Genomic DNA, 26,073 nt, shown 5'->3' with positions numbered 1-26,073 from the left:
GCCTCATACAGCAAAGGATCAGTTTGTTTGCACTTCAGCCAGACATTCATTCATTTGAAGTCATGTTCATCTAGGTTGTAAAATGCCTTGGGAGCATGGACTTGGGACCTTGGTCATGGGAACCTTCACAGGCACTGGCAAAAGTTTAGGTTTTTACCTAAATCCTTCTACTGACATAGATGAAGGAATATGAGGAGACCTTGGGCAAATCACTGAGTAGTAGTGATTTCCACAAATTTCCAGCTGTAGTAGGCAGAATAATGACTCCTACTTTAATGAAGATAGACTTTAGATACCAACAAGGTCTTTTTGCTTTGTGTGAATGATGTGGTGAATGTCATTCAGAAGCCCATGATAGAAAACACATGTAATAAAATTTTGTTATTTGTTTATTCATCAGTTTATACACCCCTGCCACATGTAAACACACAAACACACTGTTTTTACTCACTGAAGTAGTATTTTTACAAAATGTACATCCATGATTCCTGATGGAGAAGGGCATGCAAGCCAATAGAAACAATTGCCTGTTCTGGATGTATTTACAAGGAGATGCCACCAGATGGGAACATGTATGTTGATGAGACTAAAAACTTGATTTTTAATACCTACTGTTGCAGTCCATCCACCTGAGTCCTAAATGTGTCCCTGGAATGGGGCAGGAAGAATTTAGGTCAATTTTTTTATCATACCTCTTGTACCGAAGCCTAGCCTTTGTGCACAGCACTGGCTTCTCTTTAAATATTCCCTTCATCAGTAAGAGTAAATGCAAAATACGTTGCATGTAGGGAAAGGAGTGCCAGGAAGCTTTATTTCTCTTCTCTCTTCATCTCTGGAGATATTATACATGCAGGTATCTGGCACCCTCAATTATGCCTTACCTACTCCAGGAGGAAAAAAAAAGGGAAAAAAAAAATTTACTGTAATAAATCTCATGACCTCTAGCCAGGGAAAACCCAAATTCTCAGATATCCATAACAAGCTGAGCAGTCTGCAGCAGCAGAAATTACAAGTGCTGCACACTGAACTAAAGTCTCTGGCACTTTAAAGAACACATTTTCCAGCTTTGCCCTTTCCATAGTATTCCACGGGGGCCACCCATCGCAACTGCTGATAAGGTCGTGCGCAGGGTGGGTGATGAATCTGCACTGATTTCAGAAGGTTTTTCTGTCTGGTTGCAGAAAATAGATATGCACGTATCCTTGAGAGAAATCCTTAAAGGGGGACTATGCAGAAGTGTGTGCATTGTCTAGTGGAAAACAGAACAAAAGGGGGAAAACCACAAAAAGAAATAATAATTATTGAGTAATAAGTAAATACTTTACCTAGAGTGCAATAGATTTTTTTTTTTTAATTTGAAGTATGTTTAAAGCAGTCACTGAATAGTCTTTGCACCAGTGACTTCAACATATGCAAACTTTTTGTAGAGCAATTTGAGATTTAGCTTTTGCTCTTTTTTCTCCCCCAGCACCCAAAAAAACCCCAAACACCCTTTGGAACAACGAGTGTGACATTTGGATTGAGGCAGAGACCTCTGACAGTTTGGGGGTTTGCATTTGGGCTCATGTTTTGAGACTGTGAGGCAGCATACAAAACAGCAGAGAAATTTAAACCGGAAAAGACCAAATCAATACATTCTTCCATATTTAAAAGAGCGGGGGGGGGGGGGGGGGGGGGGAGAAAGAAAAAAACATCCAATGCATGAAATTGACTCCAGGGTTCTTCATGTCTTCAGATCCAGGATGTTTTGGTTTCATGCTCTTTTATAGGTGTCTGTGAGACTTAGGTCCAGATTGTGTATCAGACTTGGTACCTCCTCTTAAAGTTCAGGGCCATATCTTGGCTATTTGGTGAGGACAGAGTTATCCTGGAGGAATATTTCACATATATTTGCCTCTCGCAAGTCCATGCTCAGGCATTGCAGAGGAATGGCAACAGGAATCACAGTAACTTCCCCTGTGCCACGTTGGTAGCCCAAGTGCGTTGAGCCGATGGCATTTGGCATCGCTCATGCTTCCAGAACCATGTGTGGTACAACACTGCCCATCCTTGTTCCGGGGTGAACGGCATCTCACTGGGCTTGTCAAGGTAGAAAGACCCTTCCTAGCAAATCAACTCTCTTGTACCAGTGGGACACAGCACTTCACAGCAGCAGGGAATATGGCAAGTGAAATGAATTGTTAAAAAATATGAAATATTCTTTTTGGTGCCAAGGACGAGGAGGAATTGTTGGGGTGAATCCAGAACTGAGGTATGTCTAGGGGTGGAAATGATTCCAGGGGAAGAGAGAAGAGACTCTGAGCAGTGAGATTTATTATGCTGGGATATAGCCTCCCAGAGGAAGGGCTGAAGACATGTTGCTGGAATTGCTTAACACCAGGTTGGACAAAACACTGGAGGATATAGAGAGGATATATAGTCACAGGTTTTTAAGGCTAGAAAGAGCCATTGTGATCACTTAGTCAAACCTCCTGCATGACTCATACCAGGGGATTTGCCTAAATGTATTCCTGTTCCAAGTCCAAGAGCTGTCGTGCACTAATGCATATTAGTTAGAAAACACCCAGCCTTGATTTAAAAGAAACTTCCGGTAATAGAGAATCCATTGCTATGATAAGTTGTTCTCACGATTATTTATAGCCCCTATTAAAAATGTGGGCCATGTTTCTCATCTCAGTTTTTCTAGCTTCAGCTTCAAACCTTGTATATCTGCTAAACTGAAGGACCTTCTGTGGTCCCCATGTATTTTTAGTCCCTTTGACGTGTATCTCGGCTGCTTGTAACACCAGGTTCACCTGTGCTTTAGCCGATCTCCCTCTCTCTCTTCAAGTAGTTCTTGGAAACACTTATCTTCTGCCAACTCTTCTAATGCCAATCCTTCACAAAAAGTTACATTTTGAAAAGAAAGAGGCATAACTTTGCTCCTTAGCGATGGACAAACGCACTTTGATGTCTGAAACGTGTACTGCCTGCTTCTGATTTACTGTGTGTGCCAAGCTGCTTGGATAGGGGATTGTACCTTCGGTGTCAGTATTTTTATAGAGTTACTCAACTCAGCACACAGTCAGCACTTAAGAGGAAGCAATAACAGGGCTGGGAATATTTTTGCTTCATCAACATGTGTAGAGCAAAGAAATGTACTTAGGTGTGCTAGAACAAGGGCAATTAAAAGGGCAATGCCCTGAAGTGCTAGCAGTACCGCACCGTCGCTCTGTCTGGTCTCGATGTCTCCACTCCTAAGGGGAGAATGTGCCTAGAAATCACTGAATTTCTGCACAGGTTCAAAAATTTAAGGGTTCCTCCAGACCAGTTCTTCAGCATAGGATAAGCCAAATTCTGACCCAGGAGAGCTACAAGCTTTGCTGTTCTGGATGCTAATCCCAGGCCTGAATTTCTATTAAAAGGCTTTCCACCTGCCTATTTAACCTCATGGGTGAAAGACTGGGGACTCAATAAGCTGAATTTTACCCCTGATTTCTTAGGTGAGAAGCTAGAGAAGTTTGGGAGGTCTTTTGAGCGCAAAGTTGTGCTTGGGGTGCTTTGTGATCCTCTTTTCTAGACCACTGTTCCCTGCCCTCTCTTTTTCTGGTCTGTGCTGCTGTTGATTTATGTGTGTAGAAGCCAAACCTAAACTTGGTCAACGCCTTTAAGTAATGCTGCTGTACCTTAATAAAACTGTAGTTAGCCTGGTGCTGCTGTTGTGAAAATGGTTGAGAATGTCTTGAAAGTATAAAATCAAGGGACAATTAAATCGTGGGTTCAGCTCCCAAATGGATTTCCGCTGGAGATTCACACTTAATAAAATACAGAAAATTGCATTTTATTTTGGTACATAAATACTGGTAGTGGGGGACTGTGGCATTTAGAAGAGAGAATCGCTCCACCAGAAAACTCACTTCAGCAAAATGATGCAGTCCAGTTGAGCCCTTTTTATGATCTGAGAAATGACTGTTTTTATAGCACACTAAATAAAACCTGCTATTCGAGCTGGAGGTTTATTAGTAAAGGTGATTTTGCCATAGCTGGGGAGGGAGGGGAAGAAGGAGAGACGAGGGATGAACATGACAGCAGAGGTATGTGTCGTTCAGAAAACGCACAACGATGCCCCAAAAATGTGGTGTCACTCATCATCACCTCACCTAGCGTTGCCACAGAAATATTTTGTGTCATTATTTTTTGTTGCTGTTGTTGTTTCTCCAAAACATTATTGGTAGCCTGATTGAATTTCCCCCAGTGGGAAAGCCTTTGCTACGGGTGTGGTGGGAAGCCTGGAAAAGCATCTGGGTGGAAGAGGCATCTGCAGGGAGCCGAATCCAAGGGATGGTAAAATTGGTTCTTACAGGAGAGCATTCAGGTTCCGCCAAGGGCAGTTTGTGATTTTGCTGCTGCCCAAAATCACCACTGTTACGGTCTTGAAAGAGGACTTGCAGGTGGTCATTAGCGTCTTCATAGCACATGCCGTGCCTCAGGCATCCCGGTGCAGTGCTGGGTGTCTCTCTTCAAACCTGCCTTCCTTACAGGTGTAGGCTAAAATCACCTGACTGAGGACTAAAATCCTCAACAACTACGTCACAGGGGCATCACCTCTAGTCTAGAAACAGAGACGTCTGCCATGCTTTTGACGTCTTCAACATGTGCAACAAATCTCCCCTGGTTATCACCTCCTGCGGTCACTGCCGGTTCTAGGGAAAGGGGGAAGAGGGATCACTTTTTATCTGCCAACAGTGGTGAAAAATAGGCACACTGTGAGGATAAAGCTTCTGAAACTCCACTCACTCTGTAGCCTTTTGCAAATGGGGCAGGTTTCGCTGCATGCCTGCTTGGACAGTTAGAAGGACTGCATGCAGTGCAAGGGAAGATGAGTGTGCTCCTATTCCCTTCCATCAGCAGATAATTATTTTACTGGTGAAAACAAAGGAGAATTCCACTTGGGAGTCTGATCTAAGACCAGTTGCTTGAGAGTCCAGAACATGTCCCATCTCCGGATGGTACACCCCGCACCGTTTGCTAGCTTTGCACAGAGTGCAGTGACTTTTCAGTACGTAACCAGTGGAGCCAGAAATTCGTCACGTATGACCTCTTTAGGCAGATTTTCCAAAGGGAACAAACCTCCCACATTTTGCTGCAGATCACTGAAGTTCACCTTTTCAGGGTGAATTTGCCGAAGGCACAGGCGATGCTCTCTGAATTCATGGTACAGGACTTGGATCTTATGCAGGGAGGTGGGAAGACATCGGATATTTGACCTCTCTGGCAAATTTTCATGAGCTTTAACCCAGCTGCACCAGATAGATGTTCTGGCAGATTTCTGGACTTTTTGCTAATGCTGTTGCACATGCAATACTTCATGCTAGACCTTAGCTGCAATCAGGATGCTTTGAAAGAATTAATCTGGCGGTCAGTAACTGCTAAATGAAGTGCATGCTAAAAGAATGATGAGCTAACTGACTGGAGCTCACAGCTTTTATGAGCTTCTCTAAATGCCTGTTTTCAGGTGAATTCAGCATCTCCTTGACATTTAAGGACTCAATTTATAATCAAATTATTTAACTCTAGTGGAAAGAATCACTGGCCTCAATGGAAAAGCCATTTATATTTCCCCCACCCCTTGGAAAAAAAAAAAAAAAAAGTATTCAGGGTAACACTGCAATTCCTATATCAAATGAAGGATAAAAGAAATCTTTCAATGCAAATTAAGCACTGCAGGCTTTTAAAAATTATAGCAGAAACTTACAGTGCACAGCTGTTCACATCCTTATTTCTAACTTAGTAATCTGAGACGTGCTGAAGCATTGACGTCCTGGGCAACACCACAAACCCCTTACTGGTCGTGTTTCTGCTGGTCCCAGTCCGTCTTGGGATCCTTCTGCTGTTTGATTCTGGCCAAGTCACTATACGGATATACATTGCCCTCTACAACTTGAAATTACAGAGCAAAGTGGAAGAGCAGGATGAGGAAGAAACCTGGACGTGCAACATCGTAGTTACACACTGGGAAGAGTAGGTTGAGCTCCATGGAACTATACCACTTCTGAAGGGATGGAAGTATGTTTTCTATATGAATAATAAAGCCTTAATATCATTGCTGCTGTTTTCACTAGCAAGGCTGTTGGATAAATGAAAGCATGCAGCTTAGCAAAGGCGTCTTGCTCTGCGAGCCCTGGCTTCTCAAATGTAATATCTGAAATGCTTGCTTAAAAATCTCTGCGCTGGCTTGAGGCCAAAGAAGGACCGAACCAGGGTTATCTCCCCAGATGAATGGGCAAAATTGTATGAGTCCCATTGTAGACCACCTTAGCTGGTGCCCAATTGTTCTCTCCCAACCTCCTAAACTGAGGCGGCAAACTGTGTTATGCTTAAACACGATATTTAAACTGCATTGTTATGTCAGCGGTGATGGGCTCTTTGTTGGAGATGACAGAAAAATCCCATTGTTTAGAGTTTTCCCAGACTCAGTGCTTAATACAAAGCCCTGAAAAGAGCAGGGTTGTTTAAACATTTGATAAAGAAAATATGTGCAGAGATGGGTCTGTCCCACTAGTAAGGAGCAGATCAGCCCACAGCACCAAATCCTACCTTTATAAATTCAACATGTTGTTGCAATTTGCCCAAATAAAATCGCCAATCCCTGTATGCGGAAAATGGAAGTGTCTGAAATCCAGCAGAAGATTGAAATAGTTTAAAGCTGGTAGCAAAATTAATTTGGAATAACTTCGGAATTTCTGAATTATTTAACAATTCACGATGCTTTACCAGGAATGCATGAAAAATTGCAATTTGCAACCACAGGAGCGTCTTTGGACCCTTCAGTAATCTCCGTGCATTGCTTTGTCTTTTCCTGAAGGATAAGTCCTTTAGATAGGTATTCTCAAAACAATTATAATGCAAAAGGCTGAACTTCAGTTTCTCTGTATTGCCCACGATTACACAAATATCTCAGGGAAGACAGAGCTACGTAGCAATGGGAGTGCAAATCTGGAAGGACTTCCAGCAGCTTCAGTGAAGATCCTCCTGATCTGTGCGAGACTTGCACCACAGTCTGTCGTGTTTGTGTTCGGTGAATGGACACAAACAGGTGATGCTTTGCTTTTAATTAACCCACTGCCACCCCATGCTGTGTTTTGCTCTCAAGTAGTCCCCCTGCAGCTTCGTGTTAATTCCTGCCTCTCTTTCGATGTCTAACGAATGATCTCCGCTCCTGCGAGTGTGGTGGGGTTGGGCTTTGTGCTATTGAAGGCTCAGGGAGCTGGGGAAAGAGTAAACTCTGGGAGTGATAAATTTGACAGAGTGCTCTGGAAAATCACCCTTGTTTGGGAAGATAATGATGAATTTTATGTTAGTGCCTGCTGACATGTTTTCCATTAGTATTTTAATTGGAATTGAAGCCCCTACATCAGTTCTGACCCAGATTCATTGGGGTTTCTCAGAAGGCACTACTGCTGTTTGCAATTCCAGCAAGCGTCATACACCAGTTTGTGATCCCTCCTCCCTGATTAGAGTCACCGAGGACCTAAAGGACTTCCTGAAACCATTTCAGACACTTGCTATTATGAACTGACCTGACTTGATCACAGGGCCCTCCTATAAGTTGATCACATCTCATGTCAATGACTGCTCAACCTGTAAGCCATCAGGCCAGAGTCAAGTTCCCCTGAACCTGGTGTCTCCTCTGCTTGGCTTCTTTTATTTACAGAGCAATGCTATCCCAGGAAGGCTCAGTGTACTCACCAAAATACATGAACTATCTCCAACCTGTAGTTCTGATCAGAGCCTTCGAGTGAGCAGTTTGCAGCTGTCCCATTGGGACACAAGAGGAAATGCTCAATTTTGAGCAAAAGTATGAGCTGAGCCAGGATTATTTATTCATGTGTTGGAGCTGGAAATCTCAGGTTTTTTCTTCCTCTCAAAGGGTTTTCTCCTCCAGTAACATGTTTTCATGCATGTCTAGGAAGCAGAAACTGAAGAGAAAGCTTTTTCAAGAGGAACAAATCACCTGGAGCTTCTCCAGTTTTTAGGAGCTCCTTGTGAAGGAGAGTCTGATTTTTCAGAAGGCAGGTGCCCATTGCATTTTCCACTTAACCTCAGTGCCGCCAGATTTATTCATTCAGTCTCGAAAATCTCGGGTTGACCTTTTGCTAGGCACCAAAGGTCTGTTATAAGCATCGTCTGGAGTACTTTCAAGTATAAGCTTAAGTTAAAGCAGGTATGAATGCAGGCTTGCCTTTGCTCGGAGATGGCTCAGGAAGGTCCAGTTTGCACGCATATACTGCCACAGCAGAGCGCTGTGCCTGAGCTAATATCCTGCTCTGCATGGCTTGGAGACAACACCTGGCAACCCAGCATCTAGCCAACCCAGGTGGCAAGCAGAGCAAATGCTCACATCCGTCCAAGCAGTCACAGCTTCACCTCATGGATTTCCAATAAGATGCCAGCTCCCGGTTGCCAAAATCGCTACCAAAAATGCCTTACAAGTTCCTAGACCACACAGAGGTATTATACAGCATTTTGATGAAATTCATTCTTGCAGGAGAGGCAGGGGTGGCCCTGAGGTAAAAGCAAGCACTTTCCAAGACTCTGATTCTAAGTGACATTACTCATTTAGGAAAGCCTTTCCTCTTTTTCTTTTTTTTTTAATTTTATTTCCAGCCTATGAAGAAGATAACAAAGGATGGTATGTCCCCAGAGCACACTCTGATGTGTCACTGTGGATGTCAATCCCCACAGACGTTCCCGATGTTATTAATTTTTAAAACAAACTTGCTGATTGAGGTTCTGACTGCCTTTAAATTGTCTCTACAAGGAGACTGTGTACTAATTAACCCACAGAAACAATCAATGATGTACCTTTTTCAAGTTTCAGGGTGATTAGAATATGAAAATGAAGAGCACAATGGTGCAGATGTTTTAAAATCACAGCAGACAGCAATTAGTGACATGGGAACCAGCTGCTTATCTCTCCAGATAAAGCCTCTTAATAGGGAATTACACTTGAGGAGCCATTACACAGATGGATCTGCGAATGATTTAAAGAGGGGGCGTTGTAGTATTAACTTTGATTTGCAAGCCAGATTCTTGACAAGCTGTATGTGTGTTACCTCCTCAAAAAGGTGCGTTTGGAGCAGGGGGGTACCGTCCCCTGTAAACAATCAGATTTTTCTCAGGTGATGGGTTTCTCTAATTGCATATTTCATCATTATTATTATTTTTAGTTATATTCATTTTTATTTGGATTTTTTTCTTATTATTATTTTACTAAGCTCTTGATTTGGTTGCTGGCATCTCCTCCCACTTTTTGCTTTGGGACTGGAAGCAGCGTGTGGATTTAGAGAGAAGCTCAGGCAAGGGAACAGGGAGGCAGAGCGAGGCATCCAGTAGTTAAATGAAAAGAGTCCCTGAGGGATGGATTCTGCTGCCGGGTACTGTTTGCAGAGTAGGGTGCCGCACATCATGGGACTGATACAGTCTCATCCCCTCAGTTACAAGGGCTGCATGCCAGAATAAAACTATTAAGAGGAGTAATTGCCTCTGTAGGTGCAGGGTTGCACAGGTCTGGCAAGACAGGTGTAAACACACAGCCTTCACTTGCCAGTGTATGGGATGTATCCTGCTCATAGGTCTACCCACCATTGCCAAAGCTGAGGACTGAAACTCATGAGTATGCCATTAAAATCATGTACTACTAATAAGAGGAATCAAACTTTATTTTTTTAGTCTAAGGTTTAGCATGTGCTGGATCATGTTGCTCAAACTTCTTTGCAATTACGAAAACTATTAGCTTCTTTATGTGTATTTTATTTTCTTTAAAGGAAAGATGGGATTATTACCCGCTAAGCACATCCAGTAAACTGAATACCAAGAGAAATATTGACCAAGTCTGGTGAGATGTGATAAAATTGCATGGGTTAAGTTACGCTTCTACTTTGACAAAAGAAGGAGCAGACTCCCAGTACAGAATAGCTAGCTGCTGAAAAAAATCCCATTTAATGAAAGGGCAAACTACAAACAGAGGCAGGCGCTGAAGTTTCAAGTATTTTTAGAGTCTCATAAACCAAAGAGTAAATAAAGGTAAATCTTTCCGTTTTCATAAAAAAGCCCACTATTCTTGATGCCGGTCTCGGCCGTGCTGCCATAGGAACTCTGTTCAAGTCAACAGCCCCTTGCCAAGACCTATGGAGCAGGAGTGTATTGCACGCTTACTGATGAATAAAGTAATGAGTTTGTATGAAAGGCATCAAGATACAGGTTTCTGAAGATCTCTGTTTTCCCTCGCCCTACTGACAGCTCTGGCATCCTCCGCCAGCTCAGCAGAGGCTTAGGTTAGCTGAGCTGGGGCTTGTCGACTTCTTAGGGTGGTGCTTACCCAGCAGGGAAAACTGAAGCCTAAACTTTAGGACCAGTGGGATCAGACAGCAACCCAGATGGACACACAGGGAATAAAATACACTTGGCTGCATTACTTTCAACTGATTTAGTAGTGCTTTTAGGTAAACAGTCCCCACATATCCATTGCAGCCAGTGAAACCCAGCCTGCTGCAGCCAAATGATCTCTGGTTGCTGTGCTGCAGAAGAATTATTTTGGGGTGATATGGACATGTCTGGCAAGGGAGTGTGAATGGTAAATGTTATGCTGGAAGAAGTTGCATGAGGAAACCCAGTGGACTGTTATGTGCTTGGGCAGATATATAGTTTTGACATCCCGCTTAGGAAATGGAGTCCCCTGATCCTGCAGACTGGTCATTTTTTGAAGGCCTGTTGAAATCGGAGTGCTTATCCGTGTGATTAAATGCCTCCAGAGTTGGCACCTTTGATGACATAGGCATATCTTTCCCATGAATTGTAAGATAGATGTGGTGGCCTGCGGTGCTGGAGTAATGACAAGGCTATCATTAGGGATATGTTGGAAGTTGCATCATCATTTTATAATGTGCAGACCGAGGAAATGAGGCTGGAGGAGCCAAGCGATATATCAGCATTCATCGCTGATATATAGCTGGCCTCTCAGTTCTGCGCCCTTATTAACTGCCTTAAAATATAGATCAGAGATTATAGCTCCTTTTAAGCTAGAGATTTCTCTGTGTGTGGTGGACTTGGAGGGACCAGGGTGTTGCCAGCGTGTGATGTTTACACTCACTGTTGTAACCCCTTTTTTTTTTTTTTTTTTAAATGATATTTTTCAGGTCATTTAGTTTCACAGCTCAGCATTTTGGAAATAACGTGGGTGTCAGGAGTTGCTTTGATTGCAGCCATAAGGCCAGGATCTGTGCAGAAAGAGCCTGGCCCTGCCTCGGTGCAGGTCCTGGGGCCCAAGAGAGCCCTCAGCGCATCATTTCCAGGGCTTTTCCAAGTTACAAGTCATGGTACCCTGGGAAGATAATGTTTCATGTGAGGCTTGGGTGAAGGACACCCACCTCCAGCCCCCCAGGACCTCACCAGGGGATGGCCACCTCCCGCACACCTCCTCATGCCCAGGATCACCCAGCCTGGTGGCCCGGGGGCAGGAGAAGCCCCAGATGGCTGAGGTAAAACGAAGCTCAGGAGCTTTGTGATCAGTTTAAAAAAATTAAGATAAAACCAAACTATCAAACTTCAGTGCCAGTGCTGCCAATTTCCTTTCGACCCCTCCCTGGCCTCATCCCAAGGACGTGGGCGCGGGCGGGCTCCATTTTCCGACGGAGGGCATCAGCGGCATGGTTCGCGGCCGCTGCACGCTGTGTGGCTCGCGCACGGGAGGCCGCTGCAAGGAGGAGGAGGAGGAGGAACTGATTCATTCCCCGAGGGCTGTTTATGCTTTCAGCTCTTTTCTCAGGCTGAAGAAACCGGGTGTCGCTCGCCCGCGACATCTGCAGCTCCACCGCAGCTGCGTTCTTTCATTTTCTCACTCCGCAATTCCTGGAAATCTCTGCTTTCCCTGAGCATGGCTGGTCCATGTGCACGACAGCTGAACTATCCACAGGATTTAAGAGTCCCTGATTACTCCTCATATGATGGACCAGAACAGCTTCATCGTTATTGCCTATTCCAGAAAGGCCACATGTCCATTTTTATATGCACGTGAAGGGTATCTCGACATCAATTTGCCAATAGCACGTATGTTTACTGGTCACTAAATAACGCACCATGGGCTTAGGGGATTTTAGCAATTTTCAAGTCCCTCTGAAGTTGCTCAGAGCTGGGGACAGCTCGCTTCCCAGCTCAAAACCCTCTTATCCTGACAGCCTCCTTGCCCCAAAACCTCTGTCGCAAACACCCCGAATGGGGATCTAATGTAATGCTGCTGATAGAAACTTAATTGTAACAGGGTGTTTGCAGAAACACAAGACACTTAGCAGTGGTTTTCTATTGTTCTTTCCTTGGTTACACATTTATTTTAAGTCTTTATTTGGCATTCAGAACGGTGTCATTACAGTTCACTAAGAACAGTTGTTTGCGGTACTAGGTGTACAAAATCAGTTCGCACAGTTTGATCCAGAGCTTTACAAAAAAAGTTCCTAAATGTAACAGGAGAAAACAAACGGCTAAATAGGTCAGTTAATGAAAATAATTTTTTTTTTTTTTTTTCTTTAAGAGTCTTTTCAAAAGGTTACAGCTGTAGCAAACATAATTTCTTTAGCTGAAGGAGGCCCACCAAGAACAAAAAGTAGTCTTTCTTTTGCTCTATAACAGTCTTCAGCATAATTCTGCCCTTACTGTAACCTCTGCAGCTTGAAGAGCTGCTGTCGGATTAGAAATCATATTGAAAATACATCTTACCAACATTGCAAATAGCAGATTATTAAAATGGGAAGGGAGTAATGCAAATCTTGAACCTGCCAAGTGTGCCTCACGCACTTGATGCTATGCATACGATTTTAAGCACTAAGTTAGTGGGGATGACTTCTATGTAGAAATTTAAGCAAGTAAATCTTTGCAGATTCTGGCTTCCTTGGAAAGAGGACCCATGGGTTTTCCTCTCGTTTCTTACAACTTCCGAGATAATTTTGCATTTTTCTTGTTTACGACAATGAGCTTAATTCCTGTTGTTGAGCATCAAGTTCTGTGAGGGATTATTTTTTTAGGAAAAAGGGATTCTCACCAGGAGGCTGAATTGCACCATTCATCCATTGAAAGGGAATATTTTACTTGTGTTTTAAATTAAAAATCAATAGACTATGTTTCCTTCGCAATTTAGCATTTATAGAAATATTTCCATTGTTTTTAGAGTGGGACAGCAAAACAAAACTTGTTTACAGCGCACGAATCTAAATGCAAATTTGGCTGAAGTATGAGAAGACTTTATAAAGGCTCCTAACCCTTACAAAGACATTGGATAAGAAGAATTGTCATTCACTGTACAAATAAAAAGCTGCAACCAGGGCTTATGAATGGACTGATAAACTAATTTTTTTTCTTTCTGTTTATTTTCTGCTACCTTTCAGGTTTATGACAGGCCACAAAAACATTCTGCTCTGCACTATGATCCGGGTATCCAACAAGACTTCACCGGTGACACCTTAAAATCAAAGCACCAGCAGAAAAGTAGCAACCAGCACCATCTTGACTGGTCAGCGAGCTCCGACACCGGATCCGCTTCTCAAAGTTGCTTCATCAACACAGAACCCAGTCGAGAAGCAGTTAGTGCCACCAAGGTCTCCGCTCCAGAGCCAGGAGTTTCCTTCAGCAAATCCCAAGCAAAGAAGTCCTGCACCAGTAGCACGTGGGGGCAGCTGTCGGCCAGTAGTAAAGAGCTTGCCATTTGCAGTGCAGTCCCATCACCCAACAACATCAGCACGGCCGCCCAGCCGAGCGGCGCCTCCGAGTGCAATGGGCTTTTGCCTCTCGGTGATCAAGAGGGAGGAGTGCAGCTGGAGGTCCCCGATCAGCCCGCCGGGAGTACAAAGAAGAAGTCCAGCAAAAAGGACTTGATAAGTCAAACCATCCCAACCGCAGACATCGAATGGGTGAAGAGTGCTCAGAAAGCATTTGACAGCAAATCCCATGACAGCATGGAAGGGAAAAAGGAGTCTTACTCAATGGACAGTGTGTTGGATACATCACCCTCAAAGCAGAATCCCACTTCTGCTAGCAGTTGTGAAAGTGACACCAGTCACGTACGAATTACTATCCCAATAAAGTCTCCGACAACAGATATATCTGGCCACAAAAGGAAAAAAAGGCAATCCACAAAATCTTCCATAGAGAAAACTATCCAAGAGAAAAGCCTGCCTTCTGGACTTGCTATGAGCAGTGAAGTAGCAAACAGGACTAGCTCTCAACCAGAGGGGAGTAAAAAAGATCTTCGAGCCACAAAGCCAGGGAAAGTGATTGAAAATGAGTCCCCCTTAGTAGCTATTGACAGCAGTGTGCTCACTGACAAAGTTTCCCCCAACAGTGCCACCAGACTCAGAAAATCTGTAGCTGTGACATCCACTCTCCTACCCACCGATCTTCCCACAGCTGGCAAATTATCTGAAGTCCAGCACCCCAAACACGCAGCTAAGCGGCGATGGACCTGCAGCAAACCTAAATCTATCCTTCGGGAGACCTCCATGACAACATCTGAGAAGCTAATGGTGGAGCCTCCTTCAGCCTATCCCATCACACCGTCCAGCCCTCTGTATACCAATACAGACAGTCTTACTGTGATCACACCTGTCAAGAAAAAAAGAGGACGACCAAAGAAACAGCCTTTGCTCACTGTTGAAACCATTCATGAGGGAACCTCCACCAGCCCGGTGAGTCCAATCAATCGCGAATTTCCAGGAACAAAGAAAAGGAAGAGGAGACGGAATCTGGCCAAGTTGGCCCAGATGGTTCCGGGAGAGGACAAGTCCATCAGTGAACTCAAGTTTCACAAAAAGGTCGGGAAGCTTGGGGTCTTGGATAAGAAGACCATCAAGACCATTAATAAAATGAAGACCCTCAAGAGGAAGAATATTCTCAATCAGATCTTGTCCTCCTGCTCCAGCAGCATAGCTCTGAAAGCAAAAGTCCAGCCACCGTCTAGTGCTGGGCCAACCACCATTGATGCCAGACTAGGGAAGCAGATCAATGTCAGCAAGAGGGGGACTATCTACATTGGTAAAAAACGGGGCAGAAAGCCAAGAGCAGAGCTGCAGCCTCAGCCAGAAGAACCTAAGACAGCCATCAAGCACTCAAGGCCTGTTTCCAGCCAGCCAGAAAACCCAGCAGTGCCTTCCAACCTGCAGTCACTTGTGGCATCGTCACCAGCAGCTATTCATCCGCTTTCGACACAGTTAGTGGGGACTAATGGCAACCTTAGCCCTGCAAGCACTGAAACAAATTTTTCAGAGTTAAAAACTATGCCAAATCTTCAACCTATCAGTGCTCTTCCTACAAAAACCCAGAAAGGAATGCACAGTGGAACTTGGAAGCTGTCTCCACCCAGGTTAATGGCTAATTCACCTTCCCACCTCTGTGAAATAGGTTCTCTGAAAGAAGTCACACTGTCGCCGGTGAGTGAGTCTCATAGCGAGGAAACCATACCGAGCGACAGTGGGATAGGTACAGACAACAACAGCACTTCCGACCAAGCCGAGAAAAGCTCAGAATCCCGCCGGAGATACTCCTTTGATTTCTGCACCCTGGACAATCCAGAGGCTATCCCATCTGACACCAGCACAAAGAACAGGCATGGTCACCGGCAGAAACATCTTATCGTGGATAACTTTCTCTCTCATGAGAGTATTAAAAAGCCAAAGCACAAGAGGAAAAGGAAAAGCCTGCAGAACAGAGATGACCTCCAGTTTCTGGCAGACCTTGAGGAACTCATCAATAAGTTTCAAGTGTTCAGGATTTCCCATAGAAGTTACACATTTTATCATGAAAATCCATATCCCAGCATCTTCAGGATTAATTTTGATCACTACTACCCTGTGCCATATATCCAGTATGACCCATTGCTCTATCTTCGCAGGACCTCTGACATGAAGTCTAAGAAGAAGCGTGGTAGACCTGCCAAAACCAATGACACCATGACAAAGGTGCCTTTTTTACAAGGGTTCGGTTACCCTATTCCCAGTGGGAGTTACTATGCACCCTATGGAATGCCTTACACATCAATGCCTATGATGAATCTTGGTTACTATGGTCAGTATCCAGCTCCTTTGTACCTGTCTCACACGCTCGGAGCGGCTTCCCCATTTATGAGACCTACCGTGCCCCCACCCCAATTCCATGCAAGCTCTCATATGAAGATGTCCACCACTGCCAAGCATAAAGCAAAACACGGAGTGCACCTACAAACACCTGTGGGAATGGGCCTTGGAGACATGCAGTCCTCTTTGGCTCCTCCAAAGGTTGGAGGAACAAGCCTTTCAAGTGGCCGACTTCACAAAAGGAAACACAAACATAAGCACAAGCATAAGGATGAGCGGATATTGGGGACACATGAAGATCTGAGTGGTCTCTTTGCTAGCAAGTCCACTGGCTTCTCCAGCCATGCGATCAACGAAAGGCTAAGTGGCTCAGATAAAGACCTCTCCTTGCTCAACGAGAAGAGCAAGCATAAGGAGAAGCAGAAGCACCAGCATTGTGAAACTGGACACAAAAGCTCAAAGAGTAACTTTGAAGTGGATACGCTGTCTACGTTATCACTTTCTGATGCCCAGCAGTGGACACAGAGTAAAGATAAAAGTGACTCAAGCAATGATCCCATTGACTCTTGCACAAAGAGATACTCTGGTAATACTGAGAGTAATGGAAGGTCAGAGTCCCTGGACATGTTTGGTGAAATGAATTCCTCGAGTGAGAAGCGGGACAACGATGCAAGTGGGAATAAAAGAAGAAGCTTTGAAGGGTTTGGAACTTACAGGGAAAAGGACATTCAGCCCTTCAGGACAAATAGGAAGGACAGAAGTACTTACGATTCTTCAGCCTCTTCAGGTGAGCTCTGCTTTATTCTGTTTTACCTTACTGCATTTAAATTTTAATGCTGAACAAAGACGGACTTGCCATTTGCAGTAAATACGTTTATAAGTCAATAACTTCTCTGGCTTTTTGTAATCGACTCCATTCTGCATCCAGACTTCGGGGAGTTGGACAAGGAAGTTGGCCATGCATTAAGCCAAATCCTTTAAAAGTTTTTGAGTTGTTACACAGCATTTTTATAAATATTTGTCCTGCCTCTGCCTATCTCTCATAGCTTGTTGCACTTCCTCCAAAAATCTCACCATCGCATTCTGCAACAGCAGCAATTATAATAGCTGTTAGCAAGGTAGGCATCCCTTTTATTGGTGTCTGATGTCGTGGAGTGGTAGTTGTTGCTCAGCGTTTGGGAGAACATCCATGGTACTGAGCAGAGAGTCTCTGCTCTGGCCCACAAAGCGTACAAAAGCCATTTGTTGGTGGGATGGACCAGACAAGTGGGAAGCTGTGGAGCCGGGTCTGTGTCCCATGACTGGTGTGGTGTACTGCTGATCCAGAGGGACCCATCACAGTGATAGCTGGGCTGGATATATGGAGACCCTGGATACAATCCTAGTGTAAATCTGCCACTTCCAGTCAGCAGGTGTCATGTAAAGTAATTATCCTGAGCATTGAGTGGCTGTGGGAAGGGACTGGTGTCATGGAAACAGTAAAACCTAGCTGATTGACTCTGAAGAGTTTTAGGGCTCATGACTTGGAAATATAAGCTGGGTAGATGAGGAGGGAGGAAGCTCCTTTTGGCTGCTAAGGACATCTGTTCCTCTCCTGCAGAGGGGGGGGAAAAAGGGAATCTGAATCTTGTCTGAGAGACTGAATTGTGCTTTACAATAGGGAGCTGCTTTTGTGATGACACAGAGGCAGGTGTTTTGCTGCAATATAAATGAATTTAGCTTGGGAGCAAGCCCAGAGCTCCTGCACCATCAGATATTTATCACAAAGCAGATTTCACACTTAGTTCTGGAAAAAGGTGCGCTTTACTAAACCAACCAGTGGTGGATGAGATTCTGAAGTGCTAAAAAAGAGCTTCAAAGAAACGTAATTCATAGCCTCCAGAATGAAAAGAGAATCAGCTGAGAACACAGAGGGAGCAGAGAATTGATATAACCTGCCAATGTAAGGCTCTTAAGTTTTGTATTGACTTGTAACTGATTGAGATCCAAAGACTGCTCGTGTTTAAGCCACCTAGACATTTCCATTTCCTTCACTGAGACCAGGATCTGGACTATAGCAATGAAAAACAGTCTAAAATGAGAACTTATGCCATTAAAACATTCCCATTCATATCAGACCAATTGTGACACCCAGAAATGAGACACCCAGAAATATTGGAAAAAAAGACTGAATTCAGTCACTGGTTATATCAGGGTTGCTACGTGCCTGACAAAGAACAAAATTATTCTCCACCAAGTGCTACGGTGGCTATTGCATTAAAGAAGTTGTGTCCTACCAACAAGGGTTAAAAGTCTTCAAAATTTTTAACAAGGTTATTTCCCAGTTTTTTTAGTGGAATTTACTGATTTCACAGTTCGATAAAAGTTGGATTTGTAGCCTTTCTTGCTTTCTGAACAGAAGATGTTTGCTAAACCTGTACTTTCCAATTGAATGTATTTCACTTAGGTGTAGCAAATTGTCAAGAGAAAATTCTCAGCACTGCTGAACCCAGATTAGTTTCCAAAGTAGGGGCATGACCTCCACCAGGCTGATTTGGAAATAGAACTGGTAAAGAAAAAGTCCTTTTCATGTTATTTTCCTTCAGTTTATTGTTCATGACGATAAAAACATAAGACAGAGTGGTAGAACTTGCAGTAGAAGCTCCATCAGATTTGCTGTTTAAACTTTTAAAACTGGTTCTCATTTAAACCAAAATTATTATTTTTATTTATTTTTACTTTTCGTGATTACAACTGCACATCATTGCCCATGACCTAATCCATCAAGTCACAGATTATGAACTGGTTTCTTCATTATCAAACCATTATTTAGATGGAAAAATCATCAGCAGTTAGCTAAGCAGAGCCAACTAACCAGAGCCATACCTTGCACTACAAGGAAAAATACTAAAACTAAACAGCTCTGCCAAGAAAGGCCTGGAGCCAAGACTGCTCATTAAAGCCTAGGAACATCTGTCTGCTTATGACTGTCTAAGATCTCAGTGCAGCTTTTTTTCCCTCTCTGCCTTTGACCTTCACTGGGATTCCCAACAGAGGTCCGCACTTGAGTCTAACCATAACTATTAACCGGTTCCCACTGAGGAGGGATTAAACTTTTCCATGATAACCTTGACCTTCTTTCTCCTAATTCACCTTGCATTTCCCTGAGGTGGCTAAACAGCGATTGACTAATCATAAAAATAAAAGGTAAAAGAGAAAAAAGACCTATGAGAACATATAGCTCTGTCCCAGGAGGCAATCTCCATAGCCTGATTGCTCTTGCCATTCGGTATTTGTCATGTTTCACAATATAAAAAGAATATATAACAGAGATAAGAGCAGACATCTTGAATATTCAGATGAAAGCTGAAAATAGATTTATATCACAATTTCAGTGTTATCTTTACTGCATGGGCATTTTGGCATGTTCGGTAATGCCATTTGCAACTTCATTGTATGTTGTTGGAGGTGAAATATGGAACAAAAACCACCCACACTTGGTAGAGATATCTGTGACAAGAGTGATGAGAGAACCGTTTAGTGCTCTTCGGCAGTCAGGCATTGCAGTTTGTTTCAGTGTAGTGTGACGGTGCAGGTGCCATTGTATTGTTCTTCTTTCTATTATTATTATTATCTGTGTTGTAACAGCACTTAGCCATTTCTGAAAAGTTTGGTGTTCCCTGGTGCTATGTAGTGGTCATGCATATGGTAGAAAACAGTCCTGCCATATAACCTTAAAGCCTATGAATGATTTTACAATCTGGAAAGATTAGGGATGTCAAGGGAAGAGTTGTCCCTTTTACTTTCTGGAGGAGCTGGTTGCAGTCCTGGCACAAGGAATCTGTACCAAGAATGAAGGGTCCCATTGAAGGAGTGTCACCAGCCACCATGGCTGACCATAGCAAACGTCCATTCCCTGTACTGCACCAGCTTGGACTATTACTGGATATTCATTAGCGGGGGCCTTGTGAGCTCATTTTACATCTCTTGGGACCTCTTGGAGTTAAACGTGCAGTGTTAATGCATATGGCTATTGTCCCAGTGCACTGCTGGTTTCTCCACTGTTGTTCTGGAGAAACTGGAGTCCTTTCCATAAACACTAATTAATAACTCTTCCCACCTTCCTTCCCATCCACTCCCCATGACCTGTTCCTTCCTGCTGCATTTTTCTGAAATTGCTGGTTTTGTAAGATTCCTTGTACTCACCTAACCCTCCTGCATCTAGAAAGACGAGTTAATCAAAACCAATTAAACCCTGCTTTCCTGTTTGGATGATGCAGAAGACTAGTCCAGTGGCATTAGTCTGGCCTATAGGCAGGCATACAGCAGAAGGTGTTTCAGATCCTGCCTTGCCACAGTCATACTGTCGTGTGGGTACATCCTAAACTGAACTTCCAAGTTGTGTGCACGAAGCATCATTGACTCAGTTGACTGCCTCCTTCCACTCCCTGCAGCCAGAGGTACACCTCATGCATTTGCAAAACATTGTTGGGGCCCCTCTGGCACTCTGTGACCTGAGGCACTGCGCACAGCTGGATAGCTGATCCTTTTATCTGCTCTCCAGTAGCTACTAAAACCCCAGGTGAGGGACCCAGGGAGAGGCCACAGATTGGTGCCACAGCTGGGCTGGGGAGACTGAGAGCAGAGCTGTATTTTAAAGAGGTCCTCATAGCAAACTCCACATCTGCTTGTCGTGTGTCCGCCTGCTTCCCTTTCATATGTGATGCTGAAGAAGACTTGCATTGCTGATGAGCGGTCTCAATGCCATAGCTTTTGCCTTGGAAGAAAGCAGGAATTGTTGCCTCTTCCCTATTTCCTTAGGTGGGTGAATGAGGAAAAGCACATTTAACATTTTAAGGTGCATAGATAAGATGGCAATTTCTGTATACGACCTGTCTGATTATGTTCTTGTTACAACCACTGCAGGCCAGGATGTAGCCACGGGTGAAGCAGAGGTCAAAAGTCACTATATGCAGGACTGTATTTCTGCTTTTCTTTGTAGCGAGACTAATCAAGGTCTATGCTACTTTATGCTCACGGTATTTCCGCCTCTTTTTTTTTAAACGATGATTATACAAGTAAAGATTGCCTTGCTTGCATATTGGGCATCATGGCTCAAAGATCAGCTAATAAGTACATGGGTTTCATCAGATACAGCACAGACACCATACACAGTAAATTTACAGGAATATAAAGTTAGTCATATGCAGCTATTAGGAAGGTAGTAATCATGAGTGTCTGAATGCTGGATGGTTATCATGACAAACACGCTTTACAAATTAATGCTTAACTTGCCTACAAGCCCTCCCATGCCTTCCCCCCCTCAATGTCCAGCAGTGCTACAAGCTGAATTTCTTCTCATTTGACCTTTCCTCCTCAGCGAGTCTGTATGGTGCTGGTTTAACTCGGAAGGAATCAGTATGAGCTTTAGATGGAGGGTGTGGATCACACACAGTAAGTGTAGGCGAAACACAGTAGTGTTTGACCCTATGGCTTGAGTGGGAAAAGAGGGGCCGTGTCATGCGTGTATGCATATGCAAGTCACGCTTATTAAATGCACAACTGTATGCTGTATTTGTTTAAAGTTATTTTCCAATGTCTTTATCTTAAGAGTGCCCTTGTTCCTGTTAAAAAGCCTTACATTGGGTGATTAAACCTTCCAAAGGGAGAGTAGGAGGAATACTGGAGGAAGGGAGGAGAAGTGACAATCAAACAAATGAACAGCATTCATCTGATGTCAGTACAAACACACATATAAGTAACCGTGCTCTGCTGAGGAGTGTCATTTATCCAGATGAGATTTCTTCCCTGACAAAACTCCCCTCCACGGCTCAGTTTCCTGCTGGAATGGGCCGTTGCCACACAGCACAGAATAAATCTCTGGTTCGTCTTCTCGCAGAAGTCAAATGCATTAGTGTGATTTAAAACAGGACTTCCTATAAGCAAAAACAAACATGGTGAAATGTTGGCAAAGCCACCATGAGTTTTGTTTTGCTTTGAGGGGGTTGTTGTTTGGGGTTTGTTTTTAAGAAACAGCATATGCAGTTCTGGACATGAAGGATCTGTACGTCAGTAGTAGGTAAGCATATTTGTTCTTCTGAATGTATATTGGAAGATGCAGGCAAATAGGGTTAGCCAACTGCCTTATTAATCAATCCTTGCTGATTTTTGTATAATAATACTTTCCACAATTTTTTTTTTTTTAAATAGCTCCAGAATGACAGAGTTGGTTCATTATTCTGCAGTGAACACATTATTTCAGTAATAGGGGAAAGAGTGTTCCAGCACTATATTTGATGAACAATTTCTCATCTGACCAGCTTAGAGACATAAAATGAATGTCTATACTGGCTGGGTCTTGCATACATACCCGTGGATGCACCTTTACATACTAGAACACTCAGATGATGAACGAAGTTCATTAGATATCAATTCAAACACACGTATAAGCCACCTTGCTTTCTTCAGTAGTGGCATTTGACTCAACAGGACCTAGGTGTCACACGGCATTGTGTGCACAGATGCAGGGGCAGGCTGATGCGTGGTCCAGGGTTTGGAGAGCCATCTTCCATATCATAGTTTTCTCATGTGACTGCAGAAAAGTGTCAAAATTGCAGTAAACCTCGGTGGCTGTCTGTGAAGAGGGGGTAAGTGCAGTTTCTTGCTGTACAGAGCCACGGTGAGGTCTGATACACAGCCATGCCCAGCAAATGCAGTGTGGGAGCCGTGGCAGTGCTTGAAGTGGATGGGAGAAGAGCCAGACGTGAACTTCACTTGCTGAAGATGTATGGAGCGTTAGTCACCCTCCCTTTCCCCAGCTCTGCCTCTGCTGTGGTTTCCTTGGACACCCCAGGCTCCTACATAGCTTCGAGCAGCTGTAAAAGTTTTCCAGCCCCAGTGTCAGTGGGGGGGTTGTGCCCTCCCCCTGTGTCCTGTGGTGAGGGACAGGCACCGTACAGTTACGGGGTGAGTGTTTGTACCATCTGGCCCATAAAAGTTTGCATCGGAGCTTTACAAAATAGCATTATTTGTAAATACAATTACATCCATCAAAACAGCTGTTTGGGCCCCTGGATGCTTAGGAGTACAACCAAAACTACTGAAATGACCTCCAAAAGCATTATCCAGCCCACTTAGGATAAACGTCCTTCTTCGTGTTTTCACTAAGTCTTCTGTCAGTCCTGGAGAGACGAGGCCATGCTAGCATGACTGTTGCTCTGTTCTTCCCACAGTGTTTCCTAGAAGAATGAACTGTTGAGGGAAAACAAAAATGGTGGGGAAAGCAAGTCACAGCTTTCTTTGAAAGTGTTTTGACCCAGGCATTTGAAATACAGTGAGTTTTGTTGTTGTTGTTTTAATGCTACCACTTGCTTACTGTGTTGCTTCCAATGTTTGCACTGACCAAGGAGAGAAGAAACAAGAGGGAAGCTGGAGTGGGAGAGGGAGCTGGAGTATTTGCCACCCAACCAATCTTTTATTTCCTCTCTTAATGATTGTATGTTTATTGCGCTGCCTGAGGCTCAGTACAAAATCTTTTGGACCGGCAATGAATTAATCAAATTAAATGCTGTGACCCCTTTGCTTTTTGGGAGTGTTACAAGCCTCCCAGCACCCTGCCTAATTTCTGCCTCTTACTTTGCTCTCTGTCCAACAGTCAAGCAGTTCTTCCCTTCACAACTTGGCGGCTCCCAGCTATTTATCTTTGCTTTTTCTGGCCAATGCCAGAATGTCTTGTTTGAAGTTTTTATTTAGACCACTGCTGGTTTATGGAGTTGTGCAGATTCCACGTTGGGTGTGCAGCAGCTTCGCGTCAGAGACAATTGGCTTCTGCTGGGCTCTTGGCTTTAAAAGGCAATAAAGAATCATGGCCGGATTCTCATCTGGGCCTGGCATAAATCAAGCATCGGTGAGGTTAATCAAAATCGGTGAGGTTGACTTCTGGAGTGAAGTTTCTGTCAAAGCAAAAATTGGTTGTGGGGCTGGGAAGTCCCATCTGTGGCTTTGGCAGGGGTGCACTGGAGTCCTTGCGTCTGTGCTTTACCTGCCGGGTGCCAAAACCAGTCTTGGTTCAGCATTTGTAGAAATTTTCTTAGCTTGGAGGAAGAGGGTGGGTCAAGATTTTGACAGTGCGCAGTCTGGATACTTGTGTAAGTGGCAGTTTAAGAAGAGTTAGAAGGAAAAGTGTGTGCTATGGCTCTGGACTATACATATAAATTCTTGCTCGAAGGCACTGATAATCTAGGTACAAGGCAAGAGATCTGCTCAGATGCATGGAGGAAGTAAAAGGAAGCAACGGCTGTATCTTCACTATTAACCTGCTGGTCACGGTGACTCAGAGCTGGGCATAGGAAGAGCTGAGCTCAAGATATCTGCCAGTGAGTGGGACCATGAAGCACTCAGGTCAACCTGTGTCCCGTCCAACCCAACCGCAAAAGTGAGACTTGATGTCTGTGACCTCCAGAGCATGATCTGAGGCAGCTTCTCCATTCCTGCTGCCTAACAAGAGTTTTATATTCATGTATCACAGCAAAAAAAAAAACCCTGAAAGAGCAGTATTGCAGCTGCCTTAGTCTGCCTGATTGCAATAATGATGCTGAACAACAAAAGGAGTAAGAATGCCCTGTTTTAAGGTTTCACCAAGAAGGAAGTCAGAATAATTCCCCTATAGATCAAGGGCTGAGGGGAAGGGTGGGAAAGGAAAGCTTTGACTGTCCATGGAGGAGTTTTTACACAATCTTAAAGACTTGAAAAGACCCAGGGACTCATAATAGGAATCGTTAGTGATTTGTCATTGAAAACATGCAGCTGGGCATGGATCCCCATAGGCTTTTGCAGCAGCACTGAGTCTGACCGAGCTTTCACATGGGGCAGTGCTGATTTCAGGAGGCTTCAGGAGTATGTGCAATGCAGAGTTAACTGCCAACAAGGGCAGGACTAGATGGCTCAGAGGGATTTGCTAATGAGCTATCAAATCGTGGGTCACTAGTTGAAATTTAATCTGCGAGAACAGTGACAGAAAATCAAATAAAAGCGCTGACGTCAGAGTGATGCTGGAGCAGCAGCAAAAGCATTGCCGGTGCCTCATGCAGCACACACAGGCAGCTTAAATAAACTGGGAGCAAACTGTGAGGAACTTGCTTGGTTGATCCCAATTCCAAGATACAGCTCAGCCAATTTGTGTTATACCTATCAGTAACTCACTTGTCTTGGTGTGGTTGTTTGTGAATGGCATCAGCTTATCTCATCACAGAATCTGACCCAAACCCAGTGTCATATAGCACTAGAAACAGAGTTGTAGAGACATCTAGGTAGAGTTTGCTCAGCAGTGTCACAGAGTGTGAATCAGCAATGTACCACAAAGCACGGCGGTTTGCAGTTCTGGTGCTGGAGGTTTTTGCCATTAGGTCCCACATCAAGGCCAGCAGTGATGGCTTTCCCATTCCCGGGCTGCTTGGCACTCTCCACAAGACAACTCGATCGTTTCACCGTTGTTTTTCTCAGGACTGTGGAGGGCCCACATTGTAAAGGCTATAAAACCAGCTCTTATGTTTTTCACAGTTACCAGAAGGAATATTGGTGACAAAAGGGACAAGGGCATCAGATGCCATCAGCAATTGGTAGTGGTACTGCATAAGGGGTCAGCATGTTGAGGCAGGCAGGCTTGTGCTGATGCTCCTCACCCCACTGACGTACGTGTTCGTTGTCCTTTTCACAGATTTTTAGGAGCAACACAGCGGTCCTTCCTCTGCTCCCAAGCAGCCAGGCTGAGGATATGGAGTCCCTCCAGAAGGCACAGAGCTGCCATTTCAGCTCTTGTGTCTTTGGCCTTCCTCGCCTCCCGTGTAGGCAGGGAAGGGAGCAATAGTCAGCATTGTTTTCTGTGCCAGCTATGATTAGTTGGCATAAAGAGCACTTAAGTAAGTTGACACAGGCTTTGAGTTGCTTGGTTTGCTTAAAAAAGAAAAGCAAAAATCCCTGGACTACTCCAGGTTCTCTTTGC

At 44.1% G+C, this 26,073-nt stretch overlaps 1 protein-coding gene across 2 annotated transcripts in view; it reads left to right on the top strand.

Annotated features, from left to right (window-relative positions):
- LOC104032213 (SET-binding protein) overlaps positions 1 to 26,073 on the top strand; it is a 244,701-nt gene that overhangs the window by 151,215 nt on the left and 67,413 nt on the right. For both annotated transcript variants that reach the window (XM_075726912.1, XM_075726911.1), the window contains exon 3: positions 13,416 to 16,881. In XM_075726912.1, the coding sequence (XP_075583027.1) occupies positions 13,416 to 16,881 (3,466 nt within the window). The remainder of the gene's footprint in view (positions 1 to 13,415; positions 16,882 to 26,073) is intronic.

This window comes from Pelecanus crispus, chromosome Z (genome assembly GCF_030463565.1).
Source record: "Pelecanus crispus isolate bPelCri1 chromosome Z, bPelCri1.pri, whole genome shotgun sequence".
In the NCBI taxonomy this organism is placed as follows: Eukaryota; Metazoa; Chordata; class Aves; order Pelecaniformes; family Pelecanidae; genus Pelecanus; species Pelecanus crispus.
Note: the sequence above shows the minus strand (reverse complement) of the source record. Positions and strands in the feature narration are given on the sequence as shown.